This window comes from Oncorhynchus mykiss, chromosome 1 (genome assembly GCF_057628025.1).
Source record: "Oncorhynchus mykiss isolate SJ-2025 chromosome 1, ASM5762802v1, whole genome shotgun sequence".
Classification (NCBI taxonomy): Eukaryota; Metazoa; Chordata; class Actinopteri; order Salmoniformes; family Salmonidae; genus Oncorhynchus; species Oncorhynchus mykiss.
In genome coordinates, this window is record NC_143022.1 from 34,822,411 (window position 1) to 34,842,574 (window position 20,164).

Sequence of the window (20,164 nt, forward strand, 5' to 3'; positions counted from 1 at the left end):
GAAAAAGATGCTTAACACTCGAATATAGCAACAACAGCATCCGCCATGGCATTAGGGGGGCGGTAAATCCCAGCAACAAATACATGTGTATTCTGGTTTACGGACACATCGACAACCAGGAGCTCAAATTTCTTAGGAACAGAAATATTTCAAGACTGGGAAGCCATGAAATTAGATTTGACATATATGTCCACTCCTCCCCTTTCTGTCACATCTAAATACATTATAATCATTTACTTCAATGTATTTATCAGATAAATAACAATTTAACCATGTTTCAGAAAGAACCAGAATGTCAGGACACGAGCCCTGTACCCAAATATCAATTGTGTCCATTTTTTAAATCATACTTGGCACATTTAGGTGCATTAGCCTAAGCCCCCTATGAGATTTAAAGTCATAGGAGGTATTCAGCTCATTCCCATAAGAGCTAACAGGCATTTTCAGCTATTTGTTGAGTGAGCTGAGACTTTGCCAAGGTCCTTGGCCAACCACGTGAGAGCAAAGCAGACTGAGCATTTGACAGACCTCCCTCAAGTCGCTGGATGAAGGGACTGGGGGGGGAACTGGGAAAGCAATGCTGGCAGAGCTCAGTCCACCCTGATGAAACTCCTGCCAAAGGAGTGGAGCTGCTGCAGGGGATGGGAGTGGCTGCCAATGCTCCATTCTGGGTGTGCACAGGAGTCCTTGGGGTGGCTCCTGTTGCAGGGTTGTGGCTGCCATGCCATGAAACATAAAATTAGATAACAAATCTACCTGTAATAGAGCATGCTGGGAAATATGATAATGATTGGGATGGTTTTGGTTCAAAGTGATCTGCACCAGTTTCAGGCCAATGTATTTGGGTAAAACTAGACCCTCAAAATAAGGCCTTGTGAAATAAATATGGTATGGTGTTAAAGATTATTACATTTTGAATGATAACATATTTGCTTTTGATCTCACTTGGTGAAGTCCAGAGAACCTAAAAATAGATGAATGCAACAACCATGTCTCTGTCACTAACACATATAATTATGGGTGGTAACTCTAACTCTACAATGGGTGGTAACTCTACAATTTGCTTGAAAGGCAAGGCACTCAGGGAAAAATTTGAATAAGACTTTACACTAAGCAGTAAGTGTGTTAATTTAACACTGTTCCAGTGTCTATTTAGGTCCACAGACTCAATACTTAGGTGTTGAATGTACTTCCGGCGCCGACAGAGATGGCCGCCTCGCTTCGCATTCCTAGGAAACTATGCAGTTTTTTTTTTTTTTTTTTTTTTTTTTGTTATTTCTTACATTGGTACCCCAGGTAATCTTAGGTTTCATTACATACAGTCGGGAAGAACTACTGAATATAAGAGCAATGTCAACTCACCATCAGTACGACCAGGAATATGACTTTCCCGAAGCGAATCCTATGTTCTGCCTTCCACCCAGGACAACGGAATGGACAAGGACGTTGTAAAAGAGGGAAACGTAGCGGTCTTCTGGTCAGGCTCCGGAGACGGGCACATCGCGCACCACTCCCAAGCATACTACTCGCCAATGTCCAGTCTCTTGACAACAAGGTTGATGAAATCCGAGCAAGGGTAGCATTCCAGAGGGACATCAGAGACTGTAACGTTCTTTGCTTCACGGAAACATGGCTCACTCGAGAGACGCTAACGGAATCGGTGCAGCCAGCTGGTTTCTTCACGCATCGCGCCGACAGAAACAAACATCTTTCTGGTAAGAAGAGGGGTTGGGGGCGTATGCCTTATGATTAACGAGACGTGGTGTGATCACAACAACATACAGGAACTCAAGTCCTTCTGTTCATCTGACTTTGAATTCCTCACAATCAAATGTCGTCCGCATTATCTACCAAGGGAATTCTCTTCGATTATAATCACAGCCGTATATATTCCCCCCCAAGCAGACACATTGATGGCCCTGAACAAACTTTATTTGACTCTTTGCAAACTGGAAACCACATATCCTGAGGCTGCATTCATTGTAGCTGGGCATTTTAACAAGGCTAATCTGAAAACAAGACTCCCTAAATTGTATCAGCATATCGATTGCGCAACCAGGGCTGGTATCCTTGGATCATTGCTATTCTAACTTCCGCGACGCATATAAGGCCCTCCCCCGCCCTCCTTTCGGAAAAGCTGACCACGACTCCATTTTGTTGCTCCCTGCCTACAGACATAAACTAAAACAAGAAGCTCCTGCACTCAGGTCTGTTCAACGCTGGTCCGACCAATCTGATTCCACGCTTCAAAACTGCTTCAATCACGCGGACTGGGATATGTTCCGCATTGCGTCCAACAACAACATTGACGAATATGCTGATTCGGTGAGCGAGTTCATTAGAAAGTGCATTGATGATGTCGTTCCCATAGCAATGATTAAAACATTCCCAAACCAGAAACCGGGAATAGATGGCAGCATTCGCGTGAAACTGAAAGCACGGACCACTACTTTTAACCAGGGAAAGGTGACCGGAAACATGACCGAATACAAACAGTGTAGCTATTCCCTCCGCATGGTAATCAAACAAGCAAAGCGTCAGTATAGAGACAAAGTAGAGTCACAATTCAACGGCTCAGACACAAGAGGTATGTGGCAGGGTCTACAGTCAATCACGGATTACAAAAAGAAAACCAGCCCCGTCACGGACCAGGATGTCTTGCTCCCAGGCAGACTAAATAACTTTTTTGCCTGCTTTGAGGACAATACAGTGCCACTGACACGGCCCGCAACCAAAACCTACGGACTCTCCTTCACTGCAGCCGACGTGAGGAAAACATTTAAACGTGTTAACCCTCGCAAGGCTGCAGGCCCATACGGCATCCCCAGCCGCATCATCAGAGCATGCGCAGACCAGCTGACTGGTGTGTTTACGGACATATTCAATCAATCCTTATCCCAGTCTGCTGTTCCCACATGCTTCAAGAGTGCCACCATTGTCCCTGTTCCCAAGAATGCTAAGGTAACTGAGCTAAACGACTACCGCCCCGTAGCACTCACTTCCGTCATCATGGAGTGCTTTGAGAGACTAGTCAAGGACCATATCATCTCCACCCTACCTGACACCGTAGACCCACTCCAATTTGCTTACTGCCCAAATAGGTCCACAGACGATGCAATCTCAACCAAACTGCACACTGCCCTAAGCCATCTGGACAAGAGGAATACCTATGTGAGAATTCTGTTCATCGACTACAGCTCAGCATTTAACACCATAGTACCCTCCAAACTCGTCATCAAGCTTGAGACCCTGGGTCTCGACCCCGCCCTGTGCAACTGGGTACTGGACTTCCTGACGGGCCGCCCCCAGGTGATGAGGGTAGGTAACAACATCTCCACCCCGCTGATCCTCAACACTGGGGCCCCACAAGGGTGCGTTATGAGCCCTCTCCTGTACTCTCTGTTCACCCACGACTGCGTGGCCATGCACACCTCCAACTCAATCATCAAGTTTGCGGACGACACTACAGTGGTAGGCTTGATTTACCAACAACGACGAGACGGCCTACAGGGAGGAGGTGAGGGCCCTCGGAGTGTGGTGTCAGGAAAATAACCTCACACTCAACGTCAACAAAACAAAGGAGATGATTGTGGACTTCAGGAAACAGCAGAGGGAGCACCCCCCCCCCGCTATCCACATTGATGGGACATTAGTGGAGAGGGTAGTAAGTTTTAAGTTCCTCGGCGTACACATCACGGACAAACTGAATTGGTCCACCTACACAGACAGCGTCGTGAAGAAGGCGCAGCAGCGCCTCTTCAACCTCAGGAGGCTGAAGAAATTCGGCTTGTCACCAAAAGTATTCACAAACGTCTACAGATGCACAATCGAGAGCATCCTGTCTGGCTGTATCACCGCCTAGTATGGCAACTGCTCCGCCCACAACCGTAAGTCTCTCCAGAGGGTAGTGCGGTCTGCACAACGCATCACCGGGGGCAAACTACCTGCCCTCCAGGACACCTACACCACCCAATGTCACAGGAAGGCCATAAAGATCATCAAGGACAACAACCACCCGAGCCACTGCCTGTTCACCCCGCTATCATCCTGAAGTCGAGGTCAGTACAGGTGCATCAAAGCAGGGATCGAGAGACTGAAAAACAGCTTCTATCTCAAGGCACTAACATTGTGTGGCTGTGTGGCTGCTGCCAACACACTGACTCAACTCCAGCCGCTTTAAAAATGGGAATTGATGGAAATTGATGTAAAATATATCACTAGCCACTTTAAACAATGCTACTTAATATAATGTTTACATACCCTACATTACTCATCTCATATGTATATGTATATACTGTACTCGATACCATCTATTGCATCTTGCCTATGCCCTTCTGTACCATCACTCATTCATATATCTTTATGTACATATTCTTTATCCCTTTACACTAGTGTGTATAAGGTAGTAGTTTTGGAATTGTTAGGTTAGATTACTCGTTGGTTATTACTGCATTGTCGGAACTAGAAGCACAAGCATTTCGCTACACTTGCATTAACATCTGCTAACCATGTGTATGTGACAAATAAATTTGATTGGATTTGAATTAGATTTTACATGTTGATTATTATTTATTTTTTTACACTGGATAATTTGCTGTGCATCATGATGGCCTAAACTAGGAGTCCACAGAATGGAGAGCTTGCTGAGTTCATGATGGCCTAAACTAGGAGTCCACAGAATGGAGAGCTTGCTGTGTTCATGATGGCCTAAACTAGGAGTCCACAGAAGGGAGAGCTTGCTGTGTTCATGAGTAGAGCAGGCTGACTATATAGACCCACCTCTTTTATAGTGATTAAGATAATGTAGGTGTCCATCTGACAGTCTTTGCAGCACAACAAGGGGAAGTTGGGAAGAGTTTCACCTCCGACTTGGTTAACAGCACATATCTCAGAGCTGATGAGATCCGTTAGTGTTATCATTGCATTATGCAGACCAGTGACTCCCTTACCATCACAGAGGCCTTGTATCATTACAAGAGGCAGTGGGAGGTATGGTAAACTGTTCCACAAGCTTTACTAATGGCCTTTTGTCTGATAGACAGCATTATGTGCTTCCCTCAGGAGGACTGTATCGCTATCAGAGAGCAGATAAACAGATTAAAACACAGAGTTCATGTATGTTTGGAGACCTGATGGTCCCCTGCCCATTTACAGTAGAGGACATTTGAATTGTGAGTGCAGGCAGTGAGTTGTAGGACACATCATTTATTTTAAGACTGGTGTTCAGCTCCCTCCTAAGTGAGAGTCCCTCCTAAGTGGGAGTGTGAGTGTCTCCTAGCACAAAGGTATAGCCTTTTACTATTGGCTAATGGCTACTGTATAATAATATCAAGCAATAATTGCTTAATAACACAAAAAGGTGTAATTAGCGAAGATGGAATAATTATGAACAATTTATTTTACACAATGGGTGAACACTGTCCTCTTGGACAGTTAAATTCATAGCTAAATTTCCTTGAGGACACTGACATTGAGATCGTCTTAGACTTGACACAACACATTAGAAATATTTAGTTACTGATGTCTAGCGGCAGCTTGAATTGTAAATAAGCTTGGGCTTCTCTACAAAGACCTAAAACTATCTCATGATGACAGGCACAGAACATTGTGAATATTGATTTGTTTACTGATTATGTGGAAGTTGAAGTTCACAAGTACCCATTATCACATTTGCAAGTATCGGTTGACAAAGGCATATTTAGTGTTTCTGATTGAAATCATGGTACTAAATCATATTTAACCATGTTGGATAATGTGATTTGACCATTTTTACGCTGTCCTTTTCTTTCAGGTGAAGGAGTGGCTGTGTCTGAACTGCCAGATGAAGAGAATGGAACCCACAGGACCTCCCATGATGAAACCCCAACCTTCTCCAAACAAAGGTTCTGCACCTCAGAAGGCCACTGTCACACCCATCTCTACCCAAAAGAAAGACATTCCAAAACCAGGCTCCCCCCAGAGAAAACCTTCTACATCAGCAACAGAGCCACTCAAGGCAGATGTTGCTAGAGCAGCAGACCTTCAGAAACCAGCCAGCCCAGCACCTGTTCAGAAGGCACCACAGGAGAACCGGAGAACATCAGGGCCTCAGAAACCACCAGATCAGCCAGGGCAAAGTGGGCATGAGCGGAGCAATGCCACCCTGTCACAGCAGGGGCCTGGGAAGCCTCAGCAAGAGCCTCCAAAAGGTGGGACATCTCCTGCCAAAGCTGTGCCAACACTACAGGCCAAGCCCGCCAAGCAGGAGTCAGGGGGCTTCTTTGGTGGCTTTGGTGGTCCTAAATCTCAGATTTCCTCAAAGCCTGAAGATTCAGTGTCTGGGAAGATGTTTGGCTTTGGATCCTCCATCTTCAGCTCTGCATCCACTTTGATCACCTCAGCTGTTCAGGATGAGCCCCACACCACACCACCAGGTTCTCCGAAGGTGTCTGCAGCAGCCCAGGCCTCTCCCAAGATGCCCCCTACAAAGGAAACCAAACCACCTGCTGCTCAGAAAGCAGAGGAGAAGAAAGCAGAGCAACCCCAGCAGGCCAAGGTCCCCCCATTAGTACAGGTCAACGTGGACAAACCCCCATCAGAGCCTCCAAAGGGAACAGCATCCTACCAACCATCTCCGAAAGCAGGCCAGTCCATCTGTCCACTCTGCAAGGTGGAACTCAACATGGGCTCCAGGGACCCTCCCAACTACAACACCTGTACCGAATGCAAGAACACTGTCTGCAACCTCTGTGGATTCAACCCCATGCCAAATGTTACTGAGGTAAGATTGACCAAATATCACTTACTTACTGTGTGAACAAATCAGTTCTGATGTATTATTATTTGGAGAAAGATAACTTTATTTTATATAAAAGTTCAGAGAGCCAATTAATCTCCACACGGATAATCTTAGTCATTCTGAAATTATGTTATCTTTTAGATTTTAAATGTCTATTAATTTCGATGTATTTCGGTTCCAGATATAACCTTTAGACATTGCACCGTTGGTCGGTTCATAAATTGTTCATTCTCTCTTCTTACAAATTTAAACAACTTGTCTGACATGTTTTTAGCCTACATGGAAAGATTGGTATTTCACTTTACTAAAGAGAGACAAATCAAAGTCTCAATTGTAGTGGTTATGGCTATTTAATTTCCTGACTTGGTCTTGACTCATAATAATTCTACCAACACTACCAACCAAGGAATAGAAGTGGAAGTGCAGAGTGCTTTGCATATGCAATACACCTAATACTTAAACTGCAAGTCATGTTGAAGCTCAAAACTGCAACAATGATGTATCACAGAGTGCTGGATGATTTATGTCTCAGAGAGTAAGGAGAAATGTCTGATGATATCACAGCAGAAACATTTGCTTGTGCTGTTTTCCATCATGCAGATGTATAGCTGTATATGAAATTGATTAAATTCTGTATTCCTCTCACAATGGAAAACATTTTCAGGTGAATGTGTGGCTGTGTCTGAACTGCCAGATGCACAGAGCACTTGGAGGAATGGAACCTCAAGGACCTACCATGATGAAACCCAAGCCTTCCCCCAACAAAGTCTCTGCTCCTGCTGCTCCTCAAACGAGAGACACACCAACAGCATCTGGTCCTCTAAAAGTGGCCACTGCACCAGCCTCACCCAACAAGGAGTCAGTGACTCCAGCCTCTCAGCCTGTCCCCTCAAAACCTGAAGAGTCAGTGTCTGGGAAAATGTTTGGCTTTGGTTCCTCCATCTTCAGCTCTGCATCCACTTTGATCACTTCAGCTGTTCAGGATGAGCCCCACACCACACCGCCAGCTTCCCTCAAGGTGTCTGCACCCTTTGCGCTTCAAAAGCAGGAGACTCCCACACCAACTGGTGCCCAAAAAGGTGCACCAACACCAGTGTCACCCAAAAAAGAGGCTCAAACACCAGCCATAGCCCCAAAGAAAGACACCCCAATGCCAGCCTCCCCCCAAAGAAAGCCAGACTCCCCCACAATGACTGCAAAGCAGGACCAGAAACCTTCAAGTCCTTTAAAACCAGTAGACCCATCAGGGGCTAAGCAGGGGAGTGCTGCACAACCACAGCAGCAGAAGACTCCACAAGTCCAGCCTCAGCAGACCCCAGCAAGTGCACTGAAAGCAGAACCTGTGAAGCCTCAGCAGACCCCATCAAGTGCACTGAAAGCAGAACCTGTGAAGCCTCAGCAACAGCCTCCTAGAGTTGGGACCTCTCCAGGACCGGCTCAGAAGACACCACAGGAAAACCGGAGAACATCAGAAGTTCAGAAACCACCACAGCAGCCCAGCCCTGGGCGTAGGCAGAGTATTGCCATTGCGTCCACACAGCAACACCCCAAGCAGGAGTCAGGAGGCTTCTTTGGCTTTGGTGGTCCCAAATCTCAGTCTACCCCCTCAAAGCCTGAAGATTCAGTGTCTGGGAAGATGTTTGGCTTTGGCTCCTCCATCTTCAGCTCAGCATCCACTTTGATCACCTCAGCTGTTCAGGATGAGCCCCACACCACTCTGCCAGCTTCCCCCATGGTGTCTGCACCGGCCTCTCCCAAGATGCCCCCTACAAAGGAGACCAAACCACCTGCTGTTCAGAATGCAGAGGAGAAGAAAGCAGAGAAACACCAACAGGCCAAGGTCCCCACATTATTACAGGCCAACGTGGACAAACCCCGATCAGAGCCTCCAAAGGGAGCAGCATCTTCCCAACCAGTTCTCAAAGCAGGCCAGTCCACCTGTCCACTATGTAAGATGGAACTCAACATGGGCTCCAAGGACCCTCCCAACTACAACACCTGTACCGAATGCAAGAACACTGTCTGCAACCTCTGTGGATTTAACCCCATGCCAAGCGTTACTGAGGTAAGAAATTACTATTCTGGGAATTCATTTAATAAACGTAAAACAATTATGGCTACTCTGTCAAATTGCCTTTGCCTACCAATGTTTTATTCAGTTGAAAGTTTCAATAATAGGGACATTTAAGGTATTTGTATTGAGTGCTTTAGTTACACGAATTGTAACATATCAATTCAACTTAAATACTGTATAATATTCAAGCAAGATACTTAGAAAAACGATGTCGTATGCAGACTGAATATTCAGATGGAAATATTCAGCATTATAAACTGGATGGTTCGAGCCCTGAATGCAGATTGGCTGGCAGCCGTGGTACAGTGCCTTGCGAAAGTATTCGGCCCCCTTGAACTTTGCGACCTTTTGCCACATTTCAGGCTTCAAACATAAAGATATAAAACTGTATTTTTTTGTGAAGAATCAACAACAAGTGGGACACAATCATGAAGTGGAACGACATTTATTGGATATTTCTACCTTTTTTACAAATCAAAAACTGAAAAATTGGGCGTGCAAAATTATTCAGCCCCCTTAAGTTAATACTTTGTAGCGCCACCTTTTGCTGCGATTACAGCTGTAAGTCGCTTGGGGTATGTCTCTATCAGTTTTGCACATCGAGAGACTGAATTTTTTTCCCATTCCTCCTTGCAAAACAGCTCGAGCTCAGTGAGGTTGGATGGAGAGCATTTGTGAACAGCAGTTTTCAGTTCTTTCCACAGATTCTCGATTGGATTCAGGTCTGGACTTTGACTTGGCCATTCTAACACCTGGATATGTTTATTTTTGAACCATTCCATTGTAGATTTTGCTTTATGTTTTGGATCATTGTCTTGTTGGAAGACAAATCTCCGTCCTAGTCTCAGGTCTTTTGCAGACTCCATCAGGTTTTCTTCCAGTATGGTCCTGTATTTGGCTCCATCCATCTTCCCATCAATTTTAACCATCTTCCCTGTCCCTGCTGAAGAAAAGCAGGCCCAAACCATGATGCTGCCACCACCATGTTTGACAGTGGGGATGGTGTGTTCAGCTGTGTTGCTTTTACGCCAAACATAACGTTTTGCATTGTTGCCAAAAAGTTCAATTTTGGTTTCATCTGACCAGAGCACCTTCTTCCACATGTTTGGTGTGTCTCCCAGGTGGCTTGTGGCAAACTGTAAACGACACTTTTTATGGATATCTTTAAGAGATGGCTTTCTTCTTGCCACTCTTCCATAAAGGCCAGATTTGTGCAATATACGACTGATTGTTGTCCTATGGACAGAGTCTCCCACCTCAGCTGTAGATCTCTGCAGTTCATCCTTAGTGATCATGGGCCTCCTGGCTGCATCTCTGATCAGTCTTCTCCTTGTATGAGCTGAAAGTTTAGAGGGACGGCCAGGTCTTGGTAGATTTGCAGTGGTCTGATACTCCTTCCATTTCAATATTATCGCTTGCACAGTGCTCCTTGGGATGTTTAAAGCTTGGGAAATCTTTTTGTATCCAAATCCGGCTTTAAACTTCTTCACAACAGTATCTCGGACCTGCCTGGTGTGTTTCTTGTTCTTCATGATGCTCTCTGCGTTTTTAACGGACCTCTGAGACTATCACAGTGCAGGTGCATTTATACGGAGACTTGATTACACACAGGTGGATTGTATTTATCGTCATTAGTCATTTAGGTCAACATTGGATCATTCAGAGATCCTCACTGAACTTCTGGAGAGAGTTTGCTGCACTGAAAGTAAAGGGGCTGAATAATTTTGCACGCCCAATTTTTCAGTTTTTGATTTGTTAAAAAAGTTTGAAATATCCAATAAATGTCGTTCCACTTCATGATTGTGTCCCACTTGTTGTTGATTCTTCACAAAAAAATACAGTTTTATATCTTTATGTTTGAAGCCTGAAATGTGGCAAAAGGTCGCAAAGTTCAAGGGGGCCGAACACTTTCGCAAGGCACTGTATGTCATCCCGTATACCACTGGTATGACAAAACATGTATTTGTACTGGTCTAATTGCATTGGTAACCAATTTATAATAGCAATAAGGCACCTCAGGGGTTTGTGGTATATGGCCAATATACCACACCCCCTCGTGCATTATTGCTTAAATATACAGTGCCTACGGAAAGTATTCAGACCCCTTGACTTTTTCCACATTTTGTTACATTACAGCCTTATTCTAAAATTGATTAAAATGTTTATTTTCCTCATCAATCTACGCACAATATCTCATAATAACAAGGCAAAAACAGGTTTTGGCAGCAATTACAGCATTGAGTCTTCTTGTATATGACTCTACAAGCTTGGCACACCTGTATTTGGGGAGTTTCTCCAATTCTTCTCTGCAGATCCTTTCAAGCTCTGTCAGGTTGGATCGGGAGCATTGCTGCATAACTATTTTCAGGTCTCTCAAGAGATGTTATATCAGGTTCAAGTCCGGGCTCTGGCTGGGCAAATCAAGGACATTCGGAGACTTGTTCCGAAGCCACACCTGCATTTTCTTGGCTGTGTGCTTAGGGTCGTTGTCCTGTTGGAAGGTCAACCTTCACTGTAGTCTGAGTCCTGAGTGCTCTGAAGCAGGTTTTCATCATGGATCTCTCTGTACTTTGCTCCGTTCATCTTTGTCTCGATCCTGACTAGTCTCCCAGTCCCTGCCACTGAAAAACATCTGGATGGTGCCAGGTTTCCTCCAAACGTGACGCTTTTCATTCAGGCCAAAGAGTTCAATCTTGGTTTCAGATTAACTCTAGAGCTCTGTCAGAGTGACCATCAGGTTCTTGGTCAGCTCCCTGACCAATGCCCTTGTATCCTGATTGATCAGTTTGGTCAGGCGGTCAGCTATAAGAAGAGTCTTGGTGTTTCCAAACATCTTAAATTTAAGAATGATGGAGGCCACTGTGTTCTTGTGGATCTTCAAGGCTGCATAATTGTTTTGGTACCCTTCCCCAGATCTATTCCTCGACACAATCTTGTCTCTGAGGTCTACAGGCAATTCCTTCGACCTCATGGCTTGGTTTTTGCTCTGACATGCACTGTCAACTGTGGGACCTTATATAGACAGGTTTGTGCCTTTTCAAATCATGTCCATTCAATTGAATTTTTCACAGGTGGACTCCAATCAAGTTGTAGAAACATCTCAAGGATGATCAATGGAAACAGGGTGCACCTGAGGTCAATTTCGAGTCTCATGGCAAAGGGTCTGAATACTTACAGTTCAAGTGAGAAGTTTACATACAATTAGTTTAGAGTCATTAAAACTCGTTTTTCAACCACTCCACAAATGTGTTGTTAACAAACTATAGTTTTGGCAAGACGGTTAGGACATCTACTTTGTGTATGAGACAAGTCATTTTTCCAGCTCTGTCAGGAGGAATGCGGAAAAATTCACCCAACTTATTGTGGGAAGCTTGTGGAAGGCTACCCGAAATGCTTGACTCAAGTTAAACTATTTAAATGCAATGCTTTCAAATACTAATTGAGTGTATGTAAACTTCTGTCCCGCTGAGAATGTGATGAAAGACATAAAAGCTTAAATAAATCACTCTCTACTATTATTCTAACATTTCACATTCTTAAAATAAAGTGGTGATCCTAACTGACCTAAGACAGGGAATTTTTACTAGGATTAAATGTCAGGAATTGTGAAAAACTGAGTATAAATGTATTTGGCTAAAGTGTATGTAAACTTCCGACTTCAACTGTATCTAAATAAGGTATTTCTGTTTTTTGTTTTTTATATATTTGCAAACATTTGTAAAAACCTGTTTTCGCTTTGACATTCTAGGGTATTGTTTGAAGAGTAATGAGGATTTTATTTAATCCATTTTAGAATTAGACTGTAACGTAACAAAATGTGTAAAAAGTCAAGGGGTCTGAACACTTTCCGAAGGCAATGTTTATATATTTTTTTACAAATCGATTCTTGGAATCAAATATCAAAATATTATTGTTGAAAAATAATGTTGCGATATGTAACTGTATCGGTTTATTCCCCACACCCCCATCCCACATACAGTGTTAGGTTCTAATTCTCAGAGTAAAAAACTCTACGGACACTATGAAAGCTTTACCAAGTTTTTTCTGCCCAGAGGATGAATACAGCTGCATTAGACAAAGGATCTTTCCACCACCACAAGTATATACAGTGCCTTACAAAAGTATTCATCCCCCTTGGAGTTTGTCCTATTATGTTGCAATACAACCTGTAATTGAAATGGATTTTTATTTTCATTTCATGTAATGCACATACACAAAATATTCCAAATTGGTGAAGTAAAAAATAAAAACGTAACTTTTTTTTTTTACGGAAAAGTGGTGAGTTCTTGTGTATTCACCCCTTTGCTATGAAGTCCCTAAATAAGATCTGGTGCAACCAATTACCTTCAGAAGTCACGTTAGTCAGTTAAATAAAGTCCACCTGTGTGCAAACTAAGTGTCACATAATCTGTCACATGATCTCAGTTTATATACACCTGTTCTGAAAGGCCCCAGAGTCTGCAACACCACTAAGCAACGGGCACCTCCAAGCAAGCGGCACCATGAAGGCCAAGGAGCTCTCCAAAAAGGTCAGGGGCAAAGTTGTGGAGAAGTACAGATCAGGGTTGGGTTATCAAAATTTACGGAACTTTGAACATCCCACAGAGCACTGTAGAATCCATTGTTAAAAAATGGAAAGAATATGTCACCACAACAAACATGCCAAGAGAGGGCCGCCCACCAAAACTCACAGACCAGGCAAGGAGGGCTTTAATCAGGGAGGCAACAAAGAAACCAAAGATAACCCTGAAGGAGATGCAAAGATTGGAGTGTGTGTCCATAAGACCACTTTAAGCCGTACACTCCACAGAGCTGGGCTTTACAAAAGAGTGGCCAGAAAAAAAGGCATTGCTTAAAGAAAAAAATAAGCAAACATGTTTGGTGTTTGCCAAAAGGCATGTGGGAGACTCCCCAAACATATGGAAGAAGGTACTCTGGTCAGATGAGACTAAAATTGAGCTTTTTGGTCATCAAGGAAAACGCTATGTCTGGTGCAAACCCAACATCTCTCATCACCCCGAGAATACCATCTCCACAGTGAAGCATGGTGGTGTCAGCATCATGCAGTGGGGATGTTTTTCCATCGGCAGGGACTGGGAAACTGGTCCGAATTGAAGGCATGATGGATGGCGCTAAATACAGGGAAATTCTTTAGGGAAACCTGTTTCAGTCTTACAGAGATTTGAGACTGGGACAGAGGTTCACCTTGCAGCAGGACAATGACCCTAAGCATACTGCTAATGCAACACTTCAGTGGTTTAAGGGGAAACATTTAAATGTCTTGGAATGGCCTAGTCAAAGCCCTGACCTCAATCCAATTGAGAATCTGTTGTATGACTTAAAGATTGCTGTACACCTGTGGAACCCATCCAACATGAAGGAGCTGGAGCAGTTTTGCCATGAAGGATGGGCAACAATCCCAGTGGCTAGATGTGCCAAACTTATAGAGACATACCCCAAGAGACTTACTGCTGTAATTGCTGCAAAAGGTGGCTCTACAAAGTATTGACTTTGGGTGGGATGAATAGTTGTAAATGCTCAAGTTTTCAGTTTTTTGTCTTATTTCTTGTTTGTTTCACAAGATGAAATATTTTGCATCTTCAAAGTGGAAGGCATGTTGTGTAAATCAAGTGATACAAACCCCCCAAAACATACATTTTAATTCCAGGATGTAAGGCAACAAAGTAGGAAAAATGCCAAGGGGGTGAATACTTTCGCAAGCCACTGTATACTCCAATGTAGGCACTTCCCCCTTCTCTCTAATCCTAACATCAATTGTGGTATGACAGGAAGATGAAGTAAAGGGGTAATAAAGCATAATTTCTCCCTTAAGGGGATCTAGGTCAGATCGACCTCAACCCCTCATTTGCCCAATTCACAGATGTCCATCCGTATCCCCTATAGCAATCCTGTGTCTTCCTCCTGTCCACCCAGCACATTCCAAAGCCATCTGGCTCCTACAGATAACCATTAACTTCTGATGTAAAAATTAGTCTCTAGGATAGCAATGTCCCAAGTTTAACCCAGAATCCAACAACAGTATGTATCTAACACAACACTACACTTTCAGATGAAGGAGTGGCTGTGTCTGAACTGCCAGATGCAGAGAGCTCTTGGAGGAATTGAACCCCCAGAACCCCTCATGATGAAACTGTATCCCAACAAAGTTTTTGCACCTCAAACAATCACTGTCACACCTATTGCAGCTCAAAAGGACATTACAACACCTGCTGCATCTGTGAAGACAGACAGTCCAATCCCAAGCTCCCCTCAAAGGAAACCAGTTCCCCCTGCAGCTGAGATATCAAAAGCTGAAGCTACTAAAGCAGCAAGCACTCAAATGCCGGCAAGCCCAGCTCAGATGGCATCACAAGGGAACCGGAGAGCTTCAGAACCTCAGAAACCACCACAGCATCCCAGCCAGCCTGGGCGTAGGCAGAGTAGTGCCATCCCAGACACACAGCAACACCCCAAGCAGGAGTCAGGAGGCTTCTTTGGCTTTGGTGGTACCAAATCTCAGTCTACCCCCTCAAAGGCTGAAGAGTCAGTGTCTGGTAAGATGTTTGGCTTTGGCTCCTCCATCTTCAGCTCTGCATCCACTTTGATCACCTCAGCTGTTCAGGATGAGCCCCACACCACACCGCCAGGTTCCCCAAAGGTGTCTGCACTGGCCTCTCACAAGTTGCCCCCTGCAAAGGAGACCAAACCACCTGCTACTAAGAGAGCAGAGGAATCAAAAGCAGAGCAACCCCAGCAGGCCAAGGTCCCCCCATCAGTACAGGCTAAAGTTGACCAACCCTCATCAGAGCCCCCAAAAGGAGTAGCATCCTCCCAACCAGCTCTCAAAGCAGGCCAGTCCACCTGTCCACTCTGCAAGGTGGACCTCAACATTGACTCCAAGGACCCTCCCAACTACAACACCTGTACCGAATGCAAGAACACTGTCTGCAACCTCTGTGGATTTAACCCAATGCCACATGTTACTGAGGTAAATGAAATTGCAAGCACGTGGTATTTTATGTTCTTGTTTATTTCAAAAAATCCATTGAACACAGTCTGTTATTTTCAGTTTGATTATCATAGTTTACTCTTAAATTAAATTTGACTGAATATGTTTTTTCAGGTGAAGGAATGGCTGTGTCTGAACTGCCAGATGCAGAGAGCTCTTGGGGGAATGGAACCCCCAGAACCCCTCATGATGAAACCCCAACCCTTACTCAACAAAGTTTCTACACCTGTTGCACCTCAAAAGGAGCCTCCGGCAACTCAAAAGGAAAAGGAGACTGTCATACCTGCTGTAGATCAGAAGAAGGCCGCATCCACACTCCAAAAAGAAGAGACAACCACTCTTGCTGCACCACAAAAGGAGACTCCATTACCAGCCTCATCCAAAATGGGGGAGACACCAGTTAGAGCTTTAAAGCAGGACACTCCAACACCAGATTCACCACAAAATAAAAAATATCCTACACCACCAGGTGTTTCTGTAACAGATGAGGTCCCAACCACAGCTTTGCCTGTCAAGAAGGACATTTCTGCCTCAGCCCTTATCAAGGAGGAACCAACTTCTGCCTCCCCTCTCATCAATGAGGTCACTGGTTCACCTCTCACTAAGGGGGCACCAGCCTCACCTCAAAATAATAAGGAACATAGACTACCAGGGTCACAAAACAGAAAGGTGTCCCCAACACCAGGTTCAACCCAAGATAACTATGCTGGACAATCAGGTTTACCTCTGAAGAAGGAAGCACCATTTTCAACAGCAGTAGAGACTAAAGAGGTCCAACTTCCAGCTGCAGTTATAAGCAATGAGGCACCTGTTCCAGATTCACTCAAAACAAACGAGGCAACAACACTTGGCTCCGCAATGAAAAAAGAGCGTTCATCTACTGAGATCTCGATTGACAACCAGAAACCTGCAATTGTTCAAAAGTCGATGGAGCCACCAGCCACACCTACAAACAAGCAGAACAAGGTTGTTCAACCCTTACAGCAGCCAGAAAATAAAATGCCTGCTGCACAGCCTCTGGCACAAGTACAGCCCCAGGAAGCTCCAAAGCCAGACCCCAAAATCACTCCCCCAAAGCAGGAGCTTGGGAAACCAGCCAGTTCAGCACCTGCTCAGAAGGCACTAGAAAACCAGGGAACATCAGAACCTCAGACACCACCACAGCAGCCCAGCCAGAGTAGTGCCATCCCATCCACACAGCAACCCCCCAAGCAGGAGTCAGGAGGCTTATTTGGCTTTGGTGGTCCCAAATCTCAGTCTACCCCCTCAAAGCCTGAAGAGTCAGTGTCGGGTAAGATGTTTGGCTTTGGCTCCTCCATCTTCAGTTCTGCATCCACTTTGATCACCTCAGCTGTTCAGGATGAGCCCCACACCACTCTGCCAGCTTCCCCCATGGTGTCTGCACCGGCCTCTCCCAAGATGCCCCCTGCAAAGGAGACCAAACCACCTGCTGTTCAGAATGCAGAGGAGAAGAAAGCAGAGCAACCCCAACAGGCCAAGGTCCCCACATTATTACAGGCCAACGTGGACAAACCCACATCAGAGCCTCCAAAGGGAGCAGCATCTTCCCAACCAGCTCTAAAAGCAGGCCAGTCCACCTGTCCACTCTGCAAGGTGGACCTCAACATGGGCTCCAAGGACCCTCCCAACTACAACACCTGTACTGAATGCAAGAACACTGTCTGCAACCTCTGTGGATTTAACCCCATGCCACATGAAACAGAGGTAATTAAACTGTCTATTTTTCATCAAAGTAATTTGGCTACTCTAACATAAATGTTGCACTTTATTTTACAACAGTTATTTAAGAATACTAACTATGCATTGACAGTGTCTATAGTTGCCAGTCATCACTTTTATCTGAGTTGTAAGATAGGATAACAAGCTTTGATGGAGCTCTTGTTATAACTATTGGCTTTTCTCCAAATGGTCTAATATTTGTTTATGATCTTCCTGGAAGCAAATTGTAATCTGGAAGAATTGTATTAATACAGTCTGATATAAATGATTCATTTGATTTAACATCTTCAGATTTAGAGCATTATGTCAGTAGTTTTACTACATGTTTGTAACATCTACTATGAAGCATTTAAATAGCAACTAAGATAAGAGCATCTGTAAGTCCTCAGACTGCAATACAATTCTACAAGATTGTTTGTTGAAAAAAATGTCCAATACTGTTATTTTATTTCAGGTAAAGGAATGGCTGTGTCTGAACTGCCAGATGCAGAGAGCTCTTGGAGGAATGGAACCCCCAGGACCGCCGATGATTAAATCCCAACCCTTGCCAAGCAAAGTCTCCACACCTGCTGCATCTCTAAAGCTGACCCCAGCACCAGCTAAACCCCAAAAGGAGGAGATTCCAACACCTGCGGCTGCCCAAAAAGAGATTCCTCCACCCACTGTACCTCAGGAGACACTAATACCGGCTGGAACCCCATCAACAGCTGCAGTCAAAAAGGAGGAGACCCCAGCACCAGGATCCCCACAAAACAAACATGCTCCACCTGCTGTGGCTGCAAAGGACAAACAGGAACCTATAATTGTTCAGAAACCAGTGGAACAAACAATTCCAGTGACACTCATACCCAGTGGTGCTGCTACACCTGCACAACAGCCAGAAAAGCAAACTCCTCCACTGCAACAGCCTGATGCTAAGCCCCCACCACAACTGCAGCACCAGCAAGTTCCAAAGATAGACCCCAAAACTGATCCCCTAAAGCAGGAGCCTGGAAAGCCTCAACAACAGCTTCCAAAAGGTGGGACCTCTCCTGCCAAAGCTGTATCACAACCACAGGCCAAGCCCCCAAAGCAGTCAGTGGGCTTCTTTGGCTTTGGCGGTGCTAAATCTCAGCCTTCTCAGTCAAAGCCTGAAGAGTCAGTGTCTGGGAAGATGTTTGGCTTTGGATCCTCCATCTTCAGCTCTGCATCCACTTTGATCACCTCAGCTGTTCAGGATGAGCCCCACACCACTCTGCCAGCTTCCCCCATGGTGTCTGCACCGGCCTCTCCCATGATGCCCCCTGCAAAGGAGACCAAACCACATGCTGTTCAGAATGCAGAGGAGAAGAAAGCAGAGCAACCCCAACAGGCCAAGGTCCCCACATTATTACACGCCAAAGTGGACCAACCCCCATTAGAACCTCCAAAGGGAAAAGCATCTTCCCAACCAGCTCTCAAAGCAGGCCAGTCCACCTGTCCACTCTGCAAGGTGGAACTCAACAAGGGCTCCAATGACCCTCCCAACTACAACACCTGCACCGAATGCAAGAACACTGTCTGCAACCTCTGTGGATTTAACCCCATGCCACATGAAACAGAGGTAAGACTGTGAAAATATGTTAATTACATTTGATTATGTTTATAACTTAAACATGTTTCAAGGCCTCTGTAATCCCCAATGCCGCGTTGAGCAGGTGTAATTTCTCGTGCACTATTCAGAAAATGCTAACCCCATAGGCACATGGCAGAGGTTGATATACTCACTAAACTGTTTTATTATCCAGCCTTAGACTAGTTATGTTGCTTCTAGAGGAGCCAGGTCTTATAGTTTTGCATTGTGTCGTGTCTTTACTATCATTAAATTGAAGACTTATAGTTTTTATCAAAGATTCTCTGTAATTAGTATTAAGCGATCAACTTATTAATCATGTAAATGTAATTAACTAAGAAGTCGGGGCACCAAGGAAAAACATTCAGATTGCAAAGTTATAATTTCCTAAAATAACTTTTCAGATATTTTATCTGATCAATTAGTCTTCTGATTAATGAATTATTTACTTTACCTCACGTTAGTCTCATTCCAAACGTCGTAAATTGTTGGTTATCTGCACGAACCCAGTCTTTACTATGAGTCATCCATACATCAATTGTCTTAAATCATTTATTTATTACTAACTAAGTAATTCACTGAAATGCATAAACAAACAGTAAATATGGTTACAAGAAATGATAGGAGAATGTGCCCTAGTGGGCTAAACCGGCATGGCGGCTTGTTAGACAAAAGGGGAAGTGGGGGTCGACTAAGAAGTCACTACAGAGTGATAATTATAACAATTGAAATGTGAATCCTTTGCACATGAAGGCTCACTCATTCGGGAACAATTGCAATCAATATATATTTACACTCAGTGTGTCGTCTTGATCGCTGGTGAAAAGTTTGTTTCTGTTGGAGAGTTTCGTCCCCTTTCTCACTCTCTCTCTCTCTCTCTCTCTCTCTCTCTGTCTTGGTTAGAGGGGATAGTGCAGAGTGAATTTCATTCATTTGTTATAGAATGGATGTTTCGCGGTTGTCATTCTTCAC

At 44.4% G+C, this 20,164-nt stretch overlaps 1 protein-coding gene across 8 annotated transcripts in view; it reads left to right on the plus strand.

Annotated features, from left to right (window-relative positions):
- Nucleotides 1–20,164, plus strand: part of pclob (piccolo presynaptic cytomatrix protein b) — a 109,967-nt gene that overhangs the window by 12,030 nt on the left and 77,773 nt on the right. For all 8 annotated transcript variants that reach the window (XM_036976084.2, XM_036976089.2, XM_090229521.1 and 5 more), the window contains exons 4-8: nt 5,792–6,760; nt 7,443–8,843; nt 14,923–15,840; nt 15,976–17,586; nt 18,056–19,183. In XM_036976084.2, coding sequence (XP_036831979.2) covers nt 5,792–6,760; nt 7,443–8,843; nt 14,923–15,840; nt 15,976–17,586; nt 18,056–19,183 — 6,027 coding nt within the window. The remainder of the gene's footprint in view (nt 1–5,791; nt 6,761–7,442; nt 8,844–14,922; nt 15,841–15,975; nt 17,587–18,055; nt 19,184–20,164) is intronic.